Below are 24444 nucleotides of genomic sequence, written 5' to 3'. Positions count from 1 at the left end.
CTCCTTTATAGTCCTCCTCCGCCAATCCTAACTCGGCTGCCCACACGCCGAGTACGCTGCTCTCCTCCAATCAGGAGCAGGTCCTGCTGTTTATTGGCTGAACTGGAGGCAGCTGTGTAGAAGCTGTTTTCTTCTCTCCCAGCGCCATATTGTGGGAGAGCAGATGCATAGAATAAGTCTTAATTCCAGTAACTTAGTCTAGTCCGGGTTGCTCCCCACAATTAAAATTTTTCTGTTTAAGCTTTTTATCTTTACTGTGGTCGATTTTGATAACCATATTTTCCTAAGAAGTTATAAAAATTTTATTATATATATTTTCAAAAAATCAGAATTTTATTTAGATATTTTCCTATTCATATCATTGATTTCTGCATTTATCTTTAGGTTTTTCTGTTTGATTTAGGAATTTAATTCAGTTTTGCTCATACTTTCATTTTTACTGATTAACAGATATGATATGAATTTTCCTCTAATACTGTTTTATACATATTCCAACACACAGGGCTTTAATTTCTGTTTTCTCATTATACATTTGTATACTATCTTAAAATTTACAGCAGGAAGGACTATTTTCTTTTAAAATTTTATTTGAGAGACAGAGATAGAGATCTTCCATTTGCTGTTTCACTCCTCAAATGCCTTCAACAGATTGGGCTGGGTTAGCCAGAAACTGGGAGCCTACAACTCAACCTGGGTCTCAAATGTGGGTGGCAGGAACCAACTACTTGGGCCATCACTGCTGCCTCCCAAGGGTTGGCAGCTGGACGCTCGAATTGGATATAGAGCTAGGACTCAGATATGGAATGTGGGTGTCCCAAAGTGGCATCTAATTTTCTATTTTTGTTCTTAATTTCACTTGGAATTGGTATTATAGTGTTACTTTTCATATTTATACTTAAAGAAATCACTACTGTTCTCATTGTGTTGTAAATATCTTTTAAGTTCTATTTGATTTTGAAAGGTATATTCTCGGCTGGTACTGTGGCGCACTTGGCTAATCCTCTGCTTGTGGCGCCTGCACCCCGGGTTCTAGTCCCGGTTGGGGCACCAGGTACTAGTCCCGGTTGCTCCTCTTCCACTCCAGCTCTCTGCTGTGGCCTGGGAGGGCAGTGGAGGATAGCCCAAGTCCTTGGGTCCCTGCACCTGCATGGGAGACTGGGAGGAAGCATGGGCTCCTGGCTTTGGATCTGCACAGTGCCGGCTGTAGTGGCTATTAGGGGAGTGAACCAACGGAAGGAAGACCTTTCTCTTTGTCTCTCTCTCACTGTAACTCTGTCAAATAAAAAAAGAAAAGAAAGAAAAGTATATTCTCTAATTCAAGGTGTTAAATTTACCTCACTGATTATATTGTGATTAAAATGGACTATACCAACACCCACAATTTAGGTGAAATACATGTAATTGTGAGCCAAAAAAAGCAGTTTATAGTGATGGAAATTTAGGACCCTCACTCTTTTAACTAGAATCCACTTGGCAACCGAGGTTGCCATGCCTTTTTGGCCCTCATGAACAGCCAAATGCAATTGACTGTGGTGCTGGGAAGTGCCCATGGATGTGGCAAAAAATTACCTAGAGTGGATTCAGAAATGACTCTCAGATCAGACAATGTACTGTTACAACTTTGGAACCACTATGCTCCTGGTGTTAACAGATATGCTCAGCATGTTGTGGGAACTGGTGTTTCAAGTTCCCAATGGAGCACACTAGGCAGCACGTCCTAATTGGACCAGATTCACAGAAGGGCACCTCCTATTTGGCTAGAATTTTTAATTATTTGGGGGAAGAAGCACAAAACACTTATTAGCTGTTTTTCTTCTTTTCTCCCTCCTGTGCCTACATCTGGGAAACTGGGTTATTGGTATTTTTAAGTTCCAACAATGGGGATGGAGGCTAGAAGACTAATCCAGTGACTCTTTTACTCTCAAAGTCTGCCTTCTGCATCTGGTAGGTCAGGGATATTAGTACTAATGATCAAGGCATGGGCCAGTGCTGTGGCACCACCTGCAGTGCCAGCACCCCATATGGGCACCTGTTCAAGTCCTGGCTGCTACACTTCTGATCCAGTTCTCTGCTATGGCCTGGGAAAGCAGTAGAGGATGGCCCAGGTCCTTGGGCCCCGGCACCCACATGGGAGACCGGGAAGAACCTTCTGGCTTCGGATTGGCGCAGCTCCAGCCATTGCGGCCAAGTGGGAGTGAACCAAAGGATGAAAGACCTCTCTCTCTCTGACTCTCCTTCTTTCTCTGTTTAACTCTGACTTTCAAATAAAATAAATAAATCTTTAAAAAAAAAACCCACTAATGATCAAGGCTATGAAGTGACAACTGCCATGATAGCTCTGGCATGGCTCACATGTCTGGGAGAGGGATATTTTAGAATGGTACAACGCATGAAAGGAAGAAACCAAGTGAGCTATCCAGAGATGAACTATCTAGCTGGTGTGGGTTAGACAGAGGACTGGGAAAGAGTGGGGGTCAGGGACTCACTGCACCACTCACGTCACTGTGGAAAGAGAGTAGCATACAGCTGGGAGGGAAGGAGTACCTCTGACCCTGGGAGGGATCATTAACTTCCTTGGCATTAAGTATCCCTGGAAGGGTACACAGAAAGCAGGTGAAGAGGAGAAGATTTTACTATTTTGGACTTGTTAAAATGTGAACTAAGTGACTATTATTAAAAATAAAACCAAAATTGTACCTGAATCTGGAACTAAAGTGTAGAAATTAAATTACCCAGCCAAAATTGGGGCATTCTCAGTAAGGACCTAGAATATAAAAAATGTGATATATGCATTAATTCATAAAATTTTCTAGTATGCAAATATTTTAAAAATATTTATGTAAAAAACATGTACAATAGTGCAAACTGTTGAATTAGCTTTATTTAGTATAACTGATGAAGAAACAGACAAATATATCTTAACAAAGTTATAATTGATCAGTTCATCAGCTACATTTTAAAGAATATTTTAGTATAGCCAAAGAATTAACATTTGAAATTTACCCATTTTTAAAATGTAAAATGCACAATTGTAATACTGATATAACATATCTTACTATTTTAAAGTTTTAGCTAAAACATTTGGGTCTCTGCAGGTCAGGGCAGGAGTTCTCCTATATTTAGGACAACTAAAATATATTATTAATAAAGTGCCACTGTATTAGACAATGCCATTACAACTACTTTCTTTCTGGAGAGGAGGACTAATGTACATAACAGTATAGAACTAGTTATTTTCATTATACTGCATAGAACTAGTGATTTGCAATAAACACAAGAGTGCTTATTTGTAGTAGGTATTTACCACAATAGAGTTCCTCTCAAGAAAGATCACAACTGACTTATGACGAGATGTTCAGTCATTGCTGAATACAGTTCAGTGTTGAGAGTTTTTGACAAGTTCCATCTTGAACTAAGATCAACCTAATTCTACCAATACCAAGATAGAGTTTTCAGAACTTCCTATAAAGAACCACTTTTTTTTTTATAAAATAATTTCTACCTGTTTTGAGGAGAGGGGAATAATTGTGGATGGCCAAGTTTGTCAACAAGTATGTTTCCAGCAGGTGAAAGCCTGGTATGCATTGCTGTGAGATCTTACACATTCAGAAACGTGCTTATTAGATGGACTCAGAACTTTTCAGGCACTTGACCTCACTTGATAGTTCAGTTGGTGTTCAGATGTTTACTTAATAGAAAAACAAATTATATAGTGACTTCCAGCTATGTTCCCACAGAACATCTGTGGTCTGTAAGCTAAATCCAAATGTTCCCTACAAAACCAAATAATGATACCGTATACCCAATTCTGAAAAAATAAATTTAATAAAGTTAATAGATTGAGTTTTCTCAACCTTAAGATTTTCAACACACACAAAAAATTTCTACAATAAATTTTCTTAAACCTTTGTTGCCAATTATTTGTCTCAATGCTAGCAGGAAAAATAAAAAGACTTGCACACTATGAAATATTGTGCCTGCATGATATTAGAAAACCTCAAACTATTGATCCATACAATATACTGCTTATGGAAATATTCTTATGTTTTTGCTCTTCTATTAAAAGCCATATTTTGTCAGAGTAAATGTGTTCCTAGTTCATTTTCAAGATCATTATGTAAACATTTTAATGTACTCAAAAGAGGATTATGAATTTTCAGTGTGTTATCCCTAATCTGTTAAGAACTACTATGTCAACGAATGGCCCTAATGCCACCTTTGGGGTTCTTTCTGAAGGAATGCTCTCAGATGTATCATTAAGGAGACAGGTTTCTAAGGTAAAACTAACAAATTCTACTCGAAAGTGAAAAAGTGTGGCAAGATTCCAGTATCTTTTTTATTCAATATTTAGCATGTAGTGTAAGTAGACTGGTATTAAGAATTTGTAATATGTATGTATGCATCACTGTATTACAATTTGGGAAAATTTCACAATATACTTTCAGGCAGTTAGCTTGAAATTAATGAAATGTCAGTTCTTAGCATAAACAGCCCTGAGAATAATGCATTCAAATTACAGCTCAACTAGAAATAATCTAATTGAGAAACCCTAGAGTACAAAAACAAATTCTGGAGAAAATTTTAAATAAAAAAAAGTTACCAACATTTGAGGCACTACCAGACTACAGTACTTTTAAGAGTTGGAAGGACTTTGGGAAAAAGAACATACAAAGCTGTATGTGCACATGTGTACCACCATCACATAGTGCTGTAATGAGAAATTGTGTCCCCTATAGCCTAAACATTTTACTGCAGCATTTCCTAGTAAAGATATTTTCTGGTTGCAGAAGTTTTGGTAACAAATACAAAGCAATAGTACAGAAGCTTGTACCATTAAGGGAAACTGAGTCAAGAGCTTAGTTAGCAACAATTTCTTCAAGTGACTGACAGCCCTTGGAAGGGAGCATGAAAGAAACATCACAATTACATTTATGATGCAAATGCTAGGTCAAAGTAGCTGTGATTTGATCTATGTCAAAAGGCATACAACTCTGTAGCAAATAAGATATAACAAAGTCTTCACAATAGAAATAAAATATGTTGTAGAAAGAAACAAATATTCATTTGTTTATGAATATATTAATATAATACTGTCTATAAAGTGGTGAAATGTGTCCAGACAAAAGTAGTGTATCACAGTATAATCTATCAACATGACAGTCTACATTCTATACATGGTAACTTGTGATATGGAACACTTGCTACAAAAGAATACAACAAAGACTAGGAATCCACTTTTAACATTTCTCTGATGTCAAAAAATGAATGAAGTTACTTCTGTTCTATGTTAAAAATATATGTTCCCTGCTTCCTTTTAATACAATGTATAAAGCTTTACTAAATGGAATATTTTGCTCTAGAGAAACATCTATTGACTTATGTGAAAATAAACAGTCCCATATCTTTAAAATCTATAATTATAATTATATATCAGAGTATTTACACTTCATATAATGCTTGAGATATTTATGCATAAATAACTTTTGCCATTCAAGGTATGAAGATAGAGATGCATTATTATAATTTGTATATCCTTACATCTCAATTGAAAATATATTTATGTGAAGTTTGACAAGTTGGGAAGACCAAGGGCATGCTAAAATACAAAATGATACTAATTCAAAACACTAGGATGGTTAACTGAGGCCATATAAATGACCAGCAAGCAGCACAGATTAATAACTTTCTGGGATTCCCATGGGTAATAATGCCAATCAGCAGCAAGTACAACACACATCAGAGAACTAAAAAACTGGAGCAGTATGTAGTAGATACTTAAATAGAATACTGGAAAGAATTTAGCCTAGTTCCTAATTCTGCTTTAGATGGGCGAAAGCTAAAACCATTATACTAAAAACATTTAGCAACAACCTCAGTATTTCTTGTGTTTTAGAATTCTTCTTGCACTTTTCTCAGAGTATCTTGCTTCTTCTCAAATGAGTTTGTTGAGCATAAAACAGGATTTACAAACTAAGCGCCTCAAACTGGGATCTTTTGCTCTTCGTGGTAGTTCCAGTGGCCGACTGGATCAGTTATATCACCACATTGATTTTCCTACATCATGGGAATAAGGGTCTTTAAGATGCCAACACATGATGCGAGAAGCTTCAGAACCACTCTTAAAAGAATTACGGTATTTCTGAGTTAGGATTTTGTTCTAAGTTTTACTCCAATACAACGACTGCAACTGAGTCAATGATCCTCACAAACTCTCTAACAATGCCTAAATGTCTGGAAATAACACACATGTGACCCAGAAGATTACAGAGAAAATCAGGCTGTCACCTAAAACACCCTTTAACATAATTCAGTTTGCTTAATTCTTTCCTAGTTGTATTTCATACTAGTAATTGAATTAAGCCATATGACCAATCAGAAAACAAACATGTTTAAAATAATTTTTGCACATCAAGTAAATTTCTTCCATGATTCATTTTCATTTCAGTTCAGAGAAATATATATGCATTTAGCAAATATCCCAAATCAAGTTAAATAAGGATTTCCAGTTTTTGTCTAACAAATATTTTAATGTTAAAACATCTAATGAAAAGTGGTTGGTAAGCAGTAATTGCTGATAAATGGCAACTCTAATTAACAAGGTTAAAAGAAAGTGCTGCACAGTATCTTGTAAACACGGGTCACCACTTTCAATGTAGGGTTGCAGGTGGTGCTACAAAAGTTAAAAGTAAAACCATAACTAAAAACAACTTTGTTTTACTATGCTGATTACAAAGGCTTCAAATAAAAACCTATAGCTTTAATCAAACCCCTTTGCCACTGTCCTTTTTGTCTTCTTTACAGTCTGACATGCTCATAAGTGGACACTTCAAAAAGTTTGTGGAAAATGGAAGGCTGTTTTGGTGCAAAAATTTTTGAAATCCTATGCATAGCTTTATCATAATACATATTTTTCATGATCTTTTGATTTGAAATTTTTTTTTTACAGGAAAATAAACTTACCTTTTAATTCCACTTTCCACGAACTTTATGAAGTCGCTGTGTATTCACCCAACAATTTAATGCCCATGTTAACCACAAGAAGGTACTAAAACCACCATATACGGTTATTTCAAATTTGCCAACCATTTGGCAAAGAACAGTATGACTGAGCGAATACATGTGATTGCACATGGCCACCAAGATACCTGTACTTTTTGATAACATGGTTTTTGCTTAAAGATTTTTTTTGCCAGAGGTTGAAACTGTGATAATTTCAATTCACTTTTACATGGATTCTTTACTATTAAGCTTGAAATTAATGCCGAGCAATTCACCTTAATGCGGTATTGTAATATCACTATATGTTACATTGATTTACAACCCTGGTTTATTTTGCATTAACTAAAATGCAGAAATGATTTTCTCATACAAATCACATCTATTGAAGCTACCTTGTCTGTTTCTTGGATTCACAAACTGAAAACCACAGGAACATTATAGGAAAGACACCTACAAAGTTAAGAATAAAGAATTATACATCTTGATTATTTTCTTAAATTGCCAATTGCTTACTAAACTAACCCAGCACAATGTCAAAACAATAAAAAAAAGAAATGAGGTGGCTTATGAAGGCCATAGCTTTGGTGACAACTTAGAATCAGACTTTAGATCTGGAGCTGACCCAGACCTAAACAGTACGCTCAGGCCTGATGTCCCCCCTCTTTATTTGCACGGCTTTATGGCTACAGCATATTCTTCACTCATTGCACACATGACAGACACCTAGAAGAAAAAAATTGCAGGCAAAAAGTTATTCAGAAATCAATATACAGAGATCTATTTAGTTCCTCATATAATGTGTACTTGTGGATATTTTGTGTGTACTGATTTTGGAAAAGTGTATTTGAAAACAATCTACCTTCTTGACAGTTTTCTAAAGTAGAAGTTTTCAAACTTCAGCTGTAAAACAACATCCAGGGAACAGGGAGAGTGAGAGCTGTACCTCAGCACTTACTAGATGCTATACTTCTGAAAGACGCAGCAAAGACAAAGTAAATCTCTCACTTGCTAGTACTCCCCCAGTTTGCTTTCTTATAGCTCAGATGCAGATTTTCAAAACAAACTGGGGATTGACATAGGCTATACAGCAAAAATGAACTTTGATACTTTCTTTGGTAATGGGTCTCTAAGGGTATCTTGGAAAAATCACCTTATAAAGATAAAAATTTTAAACACTTAGCAGGATTTTTAAATGGCATTTCGTATTTGGTATTTTCTGCTTACTAGTTAGGACAGTTTTTATAAAATGGATTAAAACAATTTTCTCCTAGGTCTTTACCTGTACATCTTCGCCTGCATTGTATTTGCCTTCTATTTCTTTGCCTAGTTCACCTTCTGGCAGTTTAAGATCCTCACGAACTTCACCAGTTTCTGTCAGCAGGGAAAGGTAACCATCCTGAATGCATATCAGCTGTTAGAAGACATCATAGCATTTGCACTGATTAGACTATACCCATTCCTTTGTAAGGCCGGCACGATTAAATTGCAGTCAACACTAATTTGTATAAGTACACAGTAATATACAGTAATATATTCTTGGTGTATAAAAATGCTAAAAATAAAAGAGTATAAAATACGCACAGAACCCAAGTATTAAGTACACCATTCACTGTACTCACTCCTCCCTACCCAGGCTCAATCTCTGTATTATTAAACAGTTTAGGTTTCTTCATGGTGTATTCGAAAGCATTTACTTTTATGTGCACAATATACATATGGCTACTTTTGGAAAAAAATGGGACAGCACGAGTATTTTTTAGTAAGCTATTTTCACTTAATAGTACATCTTAGAAATCTTTCAAAATTAGAAAACCACTACACAACTACATTCCTGTAAAATGAATAAACAATTGCATGACTATACCGTAATTGAATTAATCATTTCCCATTAATAGGCATATGAATATTTTTTCAATTTTTCATTATTTTTTTTCTTTTTTTTTGACAGTGGACAGTGAGAGAGAGAGACAGAGAGAAAGGTCTTCCTTTGCCGTTGGTTCACCCTCCAATGGCCGCCGCCGCTTGCGTGCTGCAGCCAACGCACTGCGCTGATCCAATGGCAGGAGCCAGGTACTTCTCCTGGTCTCCCATGGGGTGCAGGGCCCAAGCACTTGGGCCATCCTCCACTGCACTCCCTGGCCACAGCAGAGAGCTGGCCTGGAAGAGGGGCAACCAGGACAGAATCCGGTGCCCCGACCGGGACTAGAACCCGGTGTGCCGGTGCCGCAAGGCGGAGGATTAGCCTAGTGAGCCTCGGAGCCGGCCTCAATTTTTCATTATTACTAACAATGCATCTTATAATTTGATTATAAACAGTTAAGTGGAAAATTTTTGTTTTCTAGCTTGTTGCTTACGATAGTTTTTTTTTTTTAAAGAAAACCAAAACCAAACACCTAGTTACTGATACATTAATGAAACAAACCCCAGTTATCAATCTATACTGTACATAAGTACAATTTTGATATAACTGAATTTCTTTTATTATAGGAATGGAAAACATGTATTCTAAAAGCACATCCACTATCAGTATGCCAAGGATTCTGGCAGGTTTTATAAAATGCAAGTGTCCAGAATACCAGGGGCTAACATACTTAAGGGGAGTCAAAGACATGGTCCTTGACCCCAGTTAGCCCATGAAATAACCCAGGCATCCTATTGGGATAGTTTCTAGAGTTCCACACTCTCCTCTATGTACACCATCTACCAAATCTGCCTATGGTTTTCCATGAACACTCCAGCCACCGCAGATTTGAGCTTTTGCACATGGCTAAAATCTAAACAAAACAAAACACAAAAACAATCATTCAGAGCAACAGCAGTCACTGTTAATTCACCTCTTAGTCACTCAAACATTTGTGAGGTGGTGGGTAGAGGAGGGAGGAGCAAGGAGGTTGAGATAAAATAGTAATTTTTTTAAAATTAAAAGAAATATATTTTACTTAAGTTAGGTAAGTTTCATATATTTCCTTTATACCATTTTAGGAATATAGTGGCACTTCTCTCCCTATCCTTCCTCCCCCTCCCTCTTGGATTCCCACTCTTAGTTTCTACAATCATCTATTTTCAGTACACTTAATGATTGTACAGTAGAACAGTAATTTTTAAACCAACCACATGCTTACAAGGCAGATCTTTCTCATTTTTGCTTTCAGCAATTCCCTGGTGTGAAACTTGTCTATTTTAAGAGTTAAAGAATCTTGTTGACTCTAGTGACTGAAAGATAGGAGCCAAATGATAACACTGGTATTTTGATAAAAATGAAATACCACCATTTTATAATAAGCATTAAAAACTCATAAAATAAACCATGGGATGAAATATATAAAGCATTTTAAAGGTAAAAATGCAAAAACATCATAAAATCATATAGTAAAATAATGCATTTATGCACATTATAATCGTATTAAAAATGACTATATGTAATAAAAGTTTTCAAAAAATAAAACTAAGCTATAGAAAAATGAGTGCAAATGAATAATTTGATATTTTAAATTAAATGTTTATTAAATACTTCAATGTTTTTCCTGAAACAAGGATGTGTGTGTGTGTGCATGTACTCTTACATAAGTTTTTCAAAATAAGGACATTTAATATTGATAATCTATTTTTCAATATATAGCTTTTCAAAATCACCTAACATTTGTCCTTTTTTTTTTTTTTTTTTTTTTTGACAGGCAGAGTGGACAGTGAGAGAGAGAGACAGAGAGAGAAAGGTCTTCCTTTGCCGTTGGTTCACCCTCCAATGGCCGCCGCTGCAGCCGGCGCACCGCGCTGATCCTGGCAGGAGCCAGGAGCCAGGTGCTTTTCCTGGTCTCCCATGGGGTGCAGGGCCCAAGCACCTGGGCCATCCTCCACTGCACTCCCTGGCCATAGCAGAGAGCTGGCCTGGAAGAGGGGCAACCGGGACAGAATCCGGCGCCCCAACCGGGACTAGAACCCGGTGTGCCGGCGCCGCTAGGTGGAGGATTAGCCTATTGAGCCACGGCGCCGGCTTCATTTGTCTTTGATAGTGACTTTTTGCCTGAACTCCAGGAAAATACCTGTATTTATGTAGCTGTCATGTTGGTTTAGCGTCTTTTCATTTGTCTTTCATGACATTGATTTGAGAACAGGTTCATCGTTTTGTAGACTGCTCCTTGGTTTGAGTTTGTCTCACTGTTTCCTTATGATCTCATAGTAATGCAGTTTGTGAAGAAATACTGTGTACAAGTGATGCACTCCCAGAGTGTCACATCAGGAGGCAAAGCCTGCCAGTTTGTTCCCTTACCGGTCATGTTTACTTGGATTCACTTGGTTTGGTTAAGGTGATTGTCTGCCAGATTTCTCTAAAGGTATGCTTTTTCCCTTTTATAATTTTCAATATTAAAGAAAAAAAGATAATGGTGCACATTTTTGTGCACACTTTCCCATCTTCTTTCAAAGCACCCTCTGGCTGTAGAGTTGGAAGGCAGAGATGGTGAGGACACTATTATAAGCTAATTCTAATCTAATTCTGATCTTTCACCTTTAAACAAACCTCTTCATTTGATACCTCTTAGATATCTTTAAGCATTTTTTTTTTCTTTTTGGAAGGGAGTAATCATTTTGTGATACCAAGCAGGGAGACAACTGAGATCAGACTGAGAAAACTGTAATAAGAGATAATACCCTATTACAGTGGTGTACCACACACTTTAGTAGTATATAATACTATACTGGTACCAGAATGTGGTAGTTCATCTTCTACTAAAAGAATCTAAGTCTCCTTGAAGAAATGGATAATTCCAGGTTCCAAGCAGGAAGCATACAAGATGAACCTAGAGCAAGCTGTTATATTAGAAAACAAGGAACTACCAAAGACCATTAATTAGGCTCATGTCAAAGGAACACAGGAGCTAACCTGAATAAGCTCCCACAGGCCAAGGATAGAATAATTTGAGAATCAATAGGGTTAAAAACCACAGTGGACTAAAACACAAATATGTTTAAAAGCTGAAGTTCAAAGTGAAAGAGGTTATTTCATTGGTCATCTTCAGCAAATGCTAGGAACCAATGCATTTTGAATACTGATAACTGAAGAGAAACATCAAGCATTCATGTTGCCCTTGTGTAAACACACACACACACACACACACACACACACACAGAGTAACATTAGGATACTTCAAAAAGTTCATGGAAATGGAATTAAACAATAATTTTATTTTGGTGAAAAAAGTTTGAAATCCACTAATAGAGGGGGCCTTCAAAACGTTCAAGGAAAATATATATTATGAAAAAACTATGCATGGGTTTTAAAATTGTACCAAAATGTACTTAGCTTTTAATTCCATTTTCCACAAACTTTTTGAAGTGCCCTTGTTTATACTGTACCTCCAGGGACATAAAAATTTGGATGAAGGGAAGTGTCTTTTAATGGAAGTATTCTGGCTAAAAAAAAGAAAAGGAATGTCAGATAATTACTTAGTATCCTTTAATAAATTAATGGGTTGAGGTAATGATGACAAATCTGATAACATAAGGAAAAAATTAGTTTTTTTAATTTACTGATAGTTGCACAGAACATCACCTATGTAGTAGTCTTGTTAAAAAAAGAAAGAAGAAAATAAAAAAAAATCTAAAATGAATCTGATCAAACCTATACATTTTACTAAATTTTAGGAAATATGAGGGACAGAGGAAAATGGTAAATGACAAGGAAATGCATTAGAAAAATCCAGACAGTAGGAAAGCTTGCAGAAAAAAAATGATTATCTCTTTAACAAAAATGCCAAGAGACGGACGCTGAGTACATATGTGAGAAAGGAGAACTTACAGCTTAAAAACAGTTAAGAGACACCTCAACCAATCTGATTGTGTGGACCTTATTTGGGTCTTGACTGAAACTATAAAACAAAGAACCACCACATCAAAAAAAATTATAAAAACACAATTAGGAAAATTTCATTCTTCATGGGATTACTGATGATATTAAAGATTTTTTTTGGTATGACAGTATTCTACTTTTTTAGTTTTTCTCTTTTAGAGATCCATAACAAAATTCTTACAGATAAAACAATATCTGAGATTAGCTTAAAAATAAGAGGCAGGGGGCTGGTGCTGTGGCGTAGCAGGTAAAGCCGCTGCCTGCAGTGCCAGCATCCCATATGGGCTGCTCCACTTCCGATCCAGCTCTCTGTTATGGCCTGGGAAAGCAGTAAAAGATGGCCCAAGTTCTTGGGTTCCTGCACTCGCATGGGAGACCTGGAAGAAGCTCCTGGCTCCTGGCTTTGGATCAGTGCAGCTCCAGTCATTGCGGCCAATTAGGGAGTGAACCAGAAGATAGAAGACCCCCTCCCCCTTCCTCTCTGTGTAACTCTACTTTCAAATAAATAATCTTTAAAAGAAAATAAGAGGCAAAGAGTACAGGAAGAAAAATCGAGTGTGAGATATGGGTTAAACAAGATTGGCCATGTACTGATAATTACTGAAGCTGAGTGATGTATACATGAAGTTCATTATACTTGTACTTTGAAAATTTCCACAATAAAACACAGAAATACCATGGTGTATCAGAATTCTACAAAGAGTATTGTAACCACGAAATTTTTGGAGGCACAGTAATCTAAGGAAACAGAGCATGAACAAAAAGGAAGGGTGCGAAGGTGGTTAGTGACTACAGATTCTGTCCACGATGAAGTCAGAATAAGAACACTGAAAATGGGGCCATTTTTTGCCTCCATTTGTATAATTGGTATAAAACAGAAAGTTGGAGAAGGTATGTCATCACTACAGGTGCCTTCTCATCCCTAATTTCTGAATTTATATTTTGTTTCTCAATCTATTTCAAAACAATCAAACTTGCTTAGCTAAGCCCCCTTCCTTTCTACTTTTTCCCTCTTTTCCCTCTACTCTCAAGCTGCTCCTTTAGCGTTGCTGGTTTCTGGAAGAGGCTGAAAGCTCAATCAGTAGTGTTATACAACCTGAACAACATCATGACCGACTGGGGTGTTATCTGACCCACCAGGCCATGAAGTTGGCTCTGCACAGCAGCACTCCATCATCAAGCAGAAGTAGCAACATGAAATCAACTTGAGCAGGTCCTAAGGGCACAAACAACTCGTATGAGAAGTGGCTTAGACTCAGAAAGCACCCTCTCCTCCCCCAGCACTTTTCCCCTCAGCTCACTGGCTTGACAGGGACTTCCCTGTGACCAGCTGACTGAGGAAGAGAAAAACTCAAGATGGTTTCTTGATGGTTAGTAATTATATGATGATACCACTCAGAGGTGGTGCTGAAAGACAGTGGGGATGGGAAGAACTGCAAGCATTGGACCTAAAAGGAGAGAGAACCAGAGTTGTGGATTTATTCTGATCATGGACAAAGGTTAAGAGCTGGACGATAAAGTCAACAGTGAAAGACCAAGATAGGAAAACTGCCAACTATAGAGTCTAGGGAAGTAGTATGGGGTATGTTGACAGATTTTTCCAAATAGAGAACGTATCCATATGAATGTTTACCAAAAGGTGTCTGCTGCAGATGGGGCTCTGAATAACTGGAGAGATAAGACAGATTCTATGTGTGAATGCCCTTGTCCAGTGAGCTCCATGACACAGTTTCCCTCACCCAGGCTGATCTGACTGCCGCCACTGACAGACTTCACGGAAGAGACCAACATATTCCCCAGGAGAAACAGCTAGCAATATGACAACACAGCACCCCTTCCATCAGGAAAGAGGCAATGGCTTGTCCTTACTGCAGTGGGCTCTTACTTTGCATATGGATTTGCATTTCCCACCCGCTTCTGGCAAAATCCCATCTAGATTCACAGAATGCCTCATTCCTGTCATAGTATCTCACATGGCATAACTTTGGAAAAAAAGCTCATTCTACAGACAAACTGATGAGGTAACGGAACGATGCTCAGAGAATTCATTAGTTTATGTTGTCATCATTCCCAAACAGCTTGCTAAGTGGACTGACCTATTAAAAACTCATTTATGGCACATGTTCCATGATGTTTTATAGGCCTAGGATGGTGTTTTATAGTTTACACTGTATTCTAATACATGGTGCTGTTTTTCCAATGGACAGGGCACAGTTATCAGGAATCCAAGGTGGTGGCTCTTCTCACTAGTATCCTTAATGATTCTATAGCAGAGTATTTGCTTCTGTCCCTGCAACACTGAGCCCTGCTGCTTTAGAGGCTTTCTATTTCCCAAGAAAGACTGCTTCCAGCAGGGAACACAAGGATTCCACAGAACAAGTAAAAATGATTTAAAAAACAACAACAACAACAACAACAACAAAAAACCTTGGAGCTCCAGGAATTTATAGCATCATGATTTTGTCATTGTTGTCTTGAATTGCAACAATAAAATTCAACTCATATTTCTCAACATCCAAAAGGCAATACTAATTTGAAGGTTATCCTAGGACTGAATAGTCATGGTTTTGGCAACTCACCAATAATCCAAAATTCTACAATATATATTTGAATATATCCTGGAGTAAATAGTTTTTCTTTGGAAAATGGTCTTCAAGTGATGGATAAAACTTCAGGGAATGCAGAAATGGCCTTTACCTTGTGGTGGGACACACAACACCACAGAACTTTCTAAAGAAATATTCAAGAAGTTGCTGGGGTCGGTGCATTTCTGTGTTTAACAGTTTGGGGTTTTCCAAAGGTGTCTGAATATACTCGCATTTTACACCATCACTGGGCCACAGACAACTATAAGTACTTTTGGGAGAAGTAATGGAAATTAGCAATTCTAATTCGAGCTAATCTTAGAAAGGAAGAGTCAGAAGAGATCATTTTTCTTTCATCATGAACTTATTCTAAAATACATAAAATTAAAACTGTAAATATGAATGTGCTTCCTTTCCTAAACAAAGATCTACTTTTTCAAACCTTGATTTTTATCGAAATGTTTATTTTTTAAGTTGTTTTGTTTGAGAGGCAGAGAGAGCGAGCGAGCTCCTGTCTGCTGGCTCAATCCCAAATGCCTGCAAAGACTGGGACCAAAGCTGGGAGCCAGGAACTCAATCCAGTTCTCCCACATGGGTATCAGGTACCAAATTATTTGAACTACACTGCTGTCTCCTGGGGTCTGCATTAGCAGGAAGCTGGAATTGGGAGCCAGGGCTGTGGAAACAAACCCAGGTACTCTGATGTGAGATGCAGGTAGGACACAGGCATCTTAATCTCAGCTCATGTGAAAAAAAATCTACTTTTATTTATAATTTCACTTTTGCTGCCTGCCAAACTGGCATTGAAATACCAAATTCAGCATACAAAGGACTACATATAGCCAACTAGGAAAAGCAGTTTAATCAAGGCAGATGACTAGCACAAAGCCACAGTTGCACAATGAACACAACTGGAAAGGCTCACAGAACTAATTTCTTTAAATGAACTGAAATAAGTATGCTTTCCTGACTTCATAATGAGGATGTGAGCATTGACTACTTACTATACCACAAACTGTTCTTGTTTTGTTTAGAAATTTATTTTTTTTGAGTATCTACAAGGTTTTATGTGCAGTCTGTGTTTTATCTTTAATCTCCACAACATTTTAAGATTTTACTTGAAAGGCATAGTGAGAAAGAGGGAGAGATATAGAAAGATCCTCCATCCACAGGTTCACTTCCCAAATGGCCACACAGCCAGAGCTAGGTCAGGCTGAAGCCAGGGGCCTGGAACTTAATCCGGGTCTCCCACATGGGTGTAGGTGTCCAGGTACTTGGACCATCTTCCATAGCTTTTATTAACTAATTTGGTTACAAAATGACCCCATAAAGAATTTTTCGGTCACATCCCCATGTTACCAGTGAAGGAATGGCAGTAAGAGAGGCTAAGTAACTTGCTGCCTGAGATTACACAGCTATGATGTGCCAATGTTGGCTTTGATCAGATGAACACTGTGATGCAGTATTTTTTTTTTTAAATTAGAATACAAAAATCCCATGATGAACAGAATATCAAAATTTAATAAAGACAGAATCAGAACTACTGACTTTTATTTTTGCCTTGGGCTCCTATATGGCTTGATTTTGTTACTAGTTCTGTATTTAATCAAAGTTTTGTAACTGAAGGAAAAACTCCACTCACCTCATTCACCTCACCCTCATCTGGAGCATACTATATACCAAAGTGAAAGTCAAAGCAAATTTTTCCTTTATGTTAAATCTTGAGCTCCAATTAGTTATTGACCAGTTTGATTATGGTAGTAATTACCTAAACTGCTAGTCCTATCTTCCTGAAACATGCAGTAGGCAAAAGCATTCTGTATTGAATATTACTGAATACCAAGAATATTGAATATTCAAAAGAATTCACATTTTTGAGAACAAAAGTCCATTTTTGGCAAAAAAGAAAAAAATTCCATGCCCAGCCTTAGTCTGCTGTGCCAACCTTACCACACTGAATCAGCACTGCATTTACCAAATGTTTACTGAACACCTATGTACCACATCTTTCTGAGCGATCCAACAATAGGATGATTAAGTTCAATTTTATACAGGAAAAGAGGGAGCAGAACAGAACTGCCTTTTTTTTTAAAGTTTTTTTTATTTATTTAGTTTTTTAAAATTTTATTTAAGATATACCAACTTCATGCATTTCGTAAATACAAATTCAGGAACACAGTGATTCTTCCCAGCCCAGAACTGCTTTTTGGTACATTTCCCCCCTCATTTCATCCTCACATTATCCCTGTTTGGCAGACTAAGGCTCAGAGAGGTTACATAACTTATCCAAGAGTATCGAGCTAGAAAGTGGCAAAACTACATGAAAATATGGTTGCAGGTGGACAAAGAATAAAAGGAAATCACTGGCTCACTGCAGTTGACAGCAATGTTCTTTAAAAATCTACACAAAAGGCACAGAAAAAATCAGTTTAAGTTGAACAGAACAAATCTGTCAAACTTACATTCTTTTATGTAAAATGAACAGAAGAGAGTTCAATATATGGTATGCTTGATAAGGAAACTGAAGACTTTCAAGAAATGTTTTAGTTATGATTAATCTGAGCTTCCACCGACTATGAGGTCAGTTGTTTATCATCAATACTCCAAACAAAATGCTAGCATTAAATATGATGTACCCAAATGTGTAAGTAAAGCTAAAACTTGAAGTTTATACATATAATTTAGCAAAAGGTCCCAGCTGGGTCACTGAATATAAATAAACCAATTACATAATTTTTGTATTTTCTTTACTTTTTATTTATGGCTCTTGACTAATTCACTTCTTAAGAATACCAAATCTGACTAACATTCATTAATAGAAAAACTTAGTTGGAAGAACAGTTCCTTGAAAGTCTTTGATCAGAGGAAAGAAATAAAAGTACTCAGGAAGGAGTTATCTAAATTTGAGATATTTTACAACAGAGAGAACAGTAATTTCATGAAATACATACTTACTTGCAATATGCAGTCACTTGGTTTGAGAAACACTCAAAGTGTTCAACCTCTTAAAAATGCAAGAATGTTTAAAAACAATTAGCAATAATCCTAGATAAGGAACACCAGGTAAACATCACTATTTCTCCAATTTCTCAGATAGGTGGTGCCTAATAATTGGTTAGGAAAAAAACCTTCCAAATCACTCTTTGCTTTTGTCAATTTACAATTGACAGAAAGCATCTGTACTTTTAAGAAACAAGAATCATTCTGCAAGGGAAATTAGTACTTACTTGATAGTCATTTCTCTTAATATTTGGAACATCCATGTTGTGAGTAGAAGGGCAAATATCTTCATATTTTTTGCCCGTGAAAATATCAATTCCAACAAGGTGAACCTAACAGAGGGCAACAGAAGACCTGTTCATTCTCTGCCAAGTGTATCACTCATTGCATACACAGGAGTACAATACCAATACTTATTATGACAGATTCTTTCTCCTCCTGCCAGGGTCATCTACTTTTACTTTCTTACAAAAAACAAAAAGCCATGGTGTTAACAGAATTGAGACACATCAAAAAACTAAATGGTATCATGACACGTCAAGACCCAGTATAACAGAAACTCTAGTAATCTAGATTGTGAAAGTATATGACAAAGATGAAGTTAGGTTTCTAAGAATTGTTAAAAGAGGTTTTCACAAAGGTAAACTGAATAGATCTTAGTCTAGGCCAGTAGGATTCGGGGAGACTCAGTTCCCAATGAAACATGACAAGCCCCCCAGAAGGACGTGTACCTGTAAGTATTCAAGGTAACAGCTGACCACCTAATAACTACGGAAACAAAAAAAATTGCTTATTACAAAACGTGAAGTATAGAAATGTCAAGATCTGTAATGGAATACGAGTGATGAAAATCCCAACGCGGAGGCCACAGCCCGACTCGGAAGGGCGCTTACCTTGGCATGGCCGTGCTTTCCGGTTTTGGAAGTTGACATCTCCACTATTTTGCATGGTCGTCCTTTCAGCACCACAAAGCCGTTTTTGCGTAGGGCCGAGCACTGCATAGGGTAAGTGCTGGATGCCCCGGCGTCTCCAGTGGTGAAATCAATTTCGTCTGCCATGGTGGGCTGGGGAGAGGACTGTTCTTCCGAGGGAACTACGCAAAAAAGTTTGTGTTTGCTTTTTAATAACCAGCATGCCGGCAGGGAAACGTCTTATTTGCGACAGACAGGTTATGTGGTAAGATTCACTGTCATTTTTGCATTTGCACGACACCCACCCAAGACTAGTGGGCACTTTTCTAAACTCTGGCCTCTACAAACTTTTCCAGCCATCGGGAGGTGGTTGCGGGTGGGAAAGGAAAACCCCGAGGAGCTCACCTCCCGCCTCGGGCGTTCACCCGCGCTGGGGGCAGGCAGCAGGTCCCCGCCCTGCTGCCCCACCGCAGAAACCCGCGACCTTCCCGCACCGCGCCGCGCCTGCACGCCCGCTGCTCGGCGCCCAGCCCAAGGCCGCACGGCCCCGGGAACGATGCAAGTTGACACGACGTGGTCAGCAGCACCTGGCCCCTGGGCAGCCGGCGCGCACCCCGCCCGCCGCCCCGCACGCCGCCGCCCCAGTCGCCCAGGCATCCCCTGTTCTGCAGGGAAAGCCCGGCCCGGCCCGGCCCGGCTCCTCAAGGGCCTGAGCCCCGGCAGGTCTCGCGCTCGCCTCCATTCCCCCATCCATCTTTCCTCCACCTCTCGGCCAGGGCTCGTTCCGGCTCCCTTCCCTGCCCGCCCTCGCTCTGGGACCAGCACGAGTCAGCTTTTCCCCAGGTCTTCACCTTTCAGCTTTGAGCAGGCAACCCGGACTTTCGCCTGCGCATCCGCGCCCGGTACCTCAGCGCTGCAGCTGCTGCGGCGGCGGCGGTGGCGGCCGCAGCAGTTCCAAGACACGGGGCGGGGCCGCCACACTTTCCACACCCCGGTCTCCCCGCCTTTTCCCGCCCCCAACCCAGCCCCACTTCCGGGATAGGCCCCGAGGCGTCACAGGCACCGCCTTCCAGGGCTACTATTGGCTACTGGGTTCCCAAGGCTCCGCCCAGTCACGTGAAGCGCGCCCTGGCAACCCCACGTGCTGCGGATTAGTGCACTTCCGGCGTGCGGAGCGCTTCCAACAGTTCAGTTGCCGAGGTTAAACTCGCAAACCGGAAAGCTTGTTCTCTGTAACTTCTAGGTTCGTGGCGGTCGGCTCTCAGTCGGCGTTGACGGCAGCCAAGCCGCGCGCCCTGTAGTCCCTGTCCTCTGTTCACCAAGGGTTCCGCGAGGTTATGGAGAGGACTTTGGGTTCCGGCTTCTGGTACAACTTGCAGCTCTCCTTGGAGTTCACACCTAGCTTATTCCTGGAGGCAGAGCCTAAGTGCGGTATTTAAGTACGTGGCTCCCCGCTGCAGATTCTGCTGGAGGCTCCGGCCACCCCGTGATGCGGTTCTGCCCCTGGCCGGGCTCCTAGGAGTGGGCGGAGAACAGAGCTGCCCTGCCCCACACACCAGAGGCCGAAGAATGTGGGGGACAGGAGAGCTCACTCCCGCCAGATTATGCAGTCCAGAAAGTGCGACAATGCAGCCCTTCTTCCCTTCTGGCTTAGGTATTTCTGAGTTTGGAATCTCTCCAAACCACATTGGAGCGGTTGAGTTGTCTTCAGAATCCACCGAGCGCCCATAGACTTGAATAGAAGTAAAGACAAGCTTCCTAAGACTATGCGCTGTGCTTTTCACAGTTCCATTTCACAAACTGCTCACATTCTGCTACCCTGAAGGTGACCTAGGAAGTTACTTCCTACTCCAATTTATGTATTCCCATGAATAGTCCCATGAACAGTTGCTATATGACTACATTTTACATGTATGTATTTCACATGTGTTGTCTAATTTAACTTTTATTATAAGCAAGTGATTTCCCATAAACGGAACCCAGCCTCTAACTGTATATGAATGAGCCAGATTGGAACTCTGGGTTCTTGAGTCCCAATTTGTTTTACCTGACACCACCTAAGCTTTCCCTAAAGTTACTAGAATGATCGGTAGTACGGCAGGTTACTTAGGCAGCTAGTCCAAAATTTGTTAAATCTTTACTGCTTCTCTTTTAAACCCCAGGTTTGTATAATTTAAAATAAAATGGATGCTTTTTAGTTCTTAGTTTTGAAAAAGATTGGCAGATAGCCACCTCTTTAATCCAGACAGTGACTATTTCCCTCATTCCAAAAGTTTCCTCCTGCCATTTGTATTTAGCCCCCTCCCCCAACACCTAGTCCCTGGCGTCCATTAATGGCTGTTTTATTTGCATTTTTAGTTATGAAAACAGGCTAGAGAAAAGTAATTTGTCCTAAATCACACAGCTAGCAAGTCAGAGAGCCAAGACTGAAATCTAGGCAGTTTGGCCCCAGAATCACTGATCTAACTACCATCACATAAGATTTGGCTCTTGAATCAAATTATTGGGAATTATTGGGATTTATTCATTCAACAAATGTAGTCCATTCTCCTGAAGGTGTTGGAACAATGAATTAGCAAATTCTGAACCATTGCTCACAGGAGAATACAAGGTTAGGGTCCTGTGATCCTCTGGTCACAGCATTTTCATAAACTGCTCAATATGTGATCTTATTTTATATGTGTCTTTGTTTAAAGATTTATGTATTTGAAAAGGGGAGTTACAGAGAGGAAGAGGCAGAGACAGAAAGTCTTCCATCTGCTGGGCTGGGCCAGACAGAAGCCAAGAGCCAGGAGTTTCATCTGAGTCTCCCAAGTGGGTGCAGGTACCCCAGCACATGGGCCATCTACCACTGCTTCCCCAGGTGCATTAGCAGGGAGCTGGATTGGAAGGGGATCAGCTGGGACTTGAACTGGTGCCTGTATGGAATGTTGGCTCTGCAGGCAGTTGGCTTAACCTGCTGAGCCGAAGCACCTGCCCTTGTTTAAAGGTATTAATACATTTAATTGATTCATTAACACTGAGCCAATGACCAATGGTGCTTAATTCATGCCTGAGGGTAGCTTATCTAACACATGTGTTTTTTCTGAGGCACACAGTAGCCTTCTTGTACCATTAAATAAGCTCTTCAGCATAATTCTTGGGGGCAATTTTAAACAGGGAAATCAACAGAAGGGCCAAAATGCACACACACATAAACGCCCAAACATAGCATTACATATGGAAAAGAATACTCGCTTACAATTTGATAGTTGAAACAAGAAAGCAGTCAGTTTGACCTCAGCTGGGAAAATGTGCACTGGATTATTCAAATCTCTGTTCTTGCTCACAGTCGATCTGGAAAGCATCACATGTATTGATTTGGGGTTACAAGTAAATTTTGTTGAGTATGCAAATCCCAAAGAGAAGGAATCCAAACATAATATTTATTTTATCATCTGTGGAATTGCTCTGTTGACCAAGATAGCCCCTTGTTCACAAGAGCCTTGTGCAAGAGACAAGTTAGCAAATTTAAAAGATAAATGCTAGTAAAGAAATATAGACGCCGATGAAAGGAGCTCTTCCTTATGCAATGAAGGTGCTGTCCAATCAAAATACAGTGTAAGCCCCATGAAAGTAAAAATATGAAATTAAATAAAATATTTTAACTCAATAGACTCAAAATATTTCATATGCAATCCATATAAAAATTAAGATATTTTACATTCTTTTTTCATACTAAATCTTCAAAATCAGTGTGTATTTTAAATTTCTAGTGATCTCAATTCAGACTAGGTATTTTTAAAAATTTACTTATAGATTTATTTGAAAGACTGATTGACAGGGAGAGAGGTCTTTCCTCTGCTGGTTCATTCCCTAAATGGCCTCTTGCTGCAGACCAGTTACGTTTCAGGTGCTCAATAGCTGTGTATGACTGGTTGCTATCCTGTTGGATAGATGGTTTAGATTTAGATGGTTTAGATTTTGCTTTTCTGGGGGTGGTACTAAGTTGAGATTTGAAAGATAAGAAGTTGCAATGTGGGAGAATTTTAGAAAAGGGATTTTAAACAGAAGGCATGGTGGTAATGAGGTTGACAGGTGACGGAATTACGGCATCATCCTGTACTACAAGTAGTACAAGTAGGTGAGGTTACTGTAAGTAGATGGACAAGTGAAGGTCTGGTGTTGTGATGCAGCAGGTTAAGCTTGCTTGTGATGCTGTTGTCCCATATCTGAGTTAAAGTTTGAGTCCCAGCTGCCAACCCAGCCCCATGTCAGTGCACTTGGGAAGGTAGTGGAAGATGACCCAAGTACTTGGGCCCCTTCTACCTATGTGAGAGACCAGGATGGAGTTCCAGACACCTGGCTTCAACCTGGTTCAGCCACAGCTGTTGGGGCCATTTGGGGAGTGAACCATCAAATGGAGGATTACTGTTGCTGTGCCTTTCATATAAATAAATGAATAAATCAACCTTTAAAAATTTAACGAATGTGGACCTTTTCTTAAGGGCAATAGAGAGACACTAAAACAGTCCTATAGTAAAATGACAAGAACATATTTTTATTTTGACAGATAATTCCAGTTGTGATATGGAGAATTTTTTTTAGGGGGAGAAAACATTGGAAGAAGGAAATAAATTAAAAATAAATAGTGATTTGGTGAACAAAGTGGTGACTGAGAAGACAGATTCAAGAAAGTTACAGGGGAAAACGGAAAGAATGTCATATAGAATGGTTGAGTCAAAATAGGAAGTCAGAGTATGAAGAAGAGGAGAGAGTCAAAATGGCATGAAAAATTGTGTGATTTGGTTTATGTCATGAACAATTGTGAGAATTGTGGTATTCATTGAGATAGAAAACATAGGAGAAGATGCAAGCTTCCAGGGAAAGTTGAGTTGACTTTGGGGAACACTGAATTTGAAATTCCTGTGGGAGAGAGATCTATCTGAAATAGAGATACATATTTTGAATCATCAGGATTTAAATGATGATTAAAGCTAAGGGAATGGTTGACATCTCTTAGGGTAAATATGCATAGTGAAAAAAGAGGAGCATTTAGAACGGAGGTCTGCTGTATGAGTATTGAGGACTATCCAGAGCAAAAGGAGATTGATAAAGAGCACTG

The 24444-nt window shown here is 39.1% G+C and overlaps 1 protein-coding gene across 3 annotated transcripts; it reads right to left on the bottom strand.

The window, feature by feature from the left end:
- Positions 1-2863: 2863 nt before the first annotated feature.
- Positions 2864-20812, bottom strand: EIF5A2 (eukaryotic translation initiation factor 5A2). Of its 3 annotated transcripts, XR_016232549.1 has the most exons (6): positions 20192-20348; positions 19323-19522; positions 18657-18761; positions 12352-12408; positions 8279-8410; positions 2864-7722 (listed from the first exon to the last, which is right to left on the bottom strand). XR_016232549.1 is itself a non-coding variant. In XM_002716424.6 (5 exons), exons 2-5 carry the CDS (start codon positions 19485-19487, stop codon positions 7663-7665), a joined length of 462 nt encoding a protein of 153 aa, XP_002716470.1. In that variant the 5' UTR covers positions 19488-19522; positions 20192-20812; the 3' UTR covers positions 2864-7662. The 3 variants fall into 3 exon arrangements, 2 of the variants coding, with proteins under 2 accessions (XP_002716470.1, XP_089187052.1); XM_002716424.6 differs by lacking the exon at positions 12352-12408 and having other exon boundaries at positions 20192-20812; XM_089330926.1 differs by lacking the exons at positions 2864-7722; positions 8279-8410; positions 12352-12408 and adding exons at positions 17678-17830; positions 18385-18433.
- Positions 20813-24444: the final 3632 nt, after the last annotated feature.

The sequence above is a fragment of the Oryctolagus cuniculus genome, chromosome 4 (assembly GCF_051225735.1).
Source record: "Oryctolagus cuniculus isolate XC-2025 breed Fujian yellow rabbit chromosome 4, ASM5122573v1, whole genome shotgun sequence".
Classification (NCBI taxonomy): Eukaryota; Metazoa; Chordata; class Mammalia; order Lagomorpha; family Leporidae; genus Oryctolagus; species Oryctolagus cuniculus.
This window is presented reverse-complemented; position numbering and strand designations above follow the sequence as displayed.

Bases quoted from the DNA above. Each gene is read 5' to 3' on its own strand.
- EIF5A2 (XM_002716424.6), bottom strand. From the start codon at position 19,487: ATGGCAGACGAAATTGATTTCACCACTGGAGACGCCGGGGCATCCAGC. The intron at 8,411-18,656 runs GTAAGTACTAAT...GTCTTCTAACAG, and splicing joins TTAAGAGAAATGACTATCAA to CTGATATGCATTCAGGATGG. The intron at 7,723-8,278 runs GTAAAGACCTAG...TTTTTCTTCTAG, and splicing joins ATGCAGGCGAAGATGTACAG to GTGTCTGTCATGTGTGCAAT.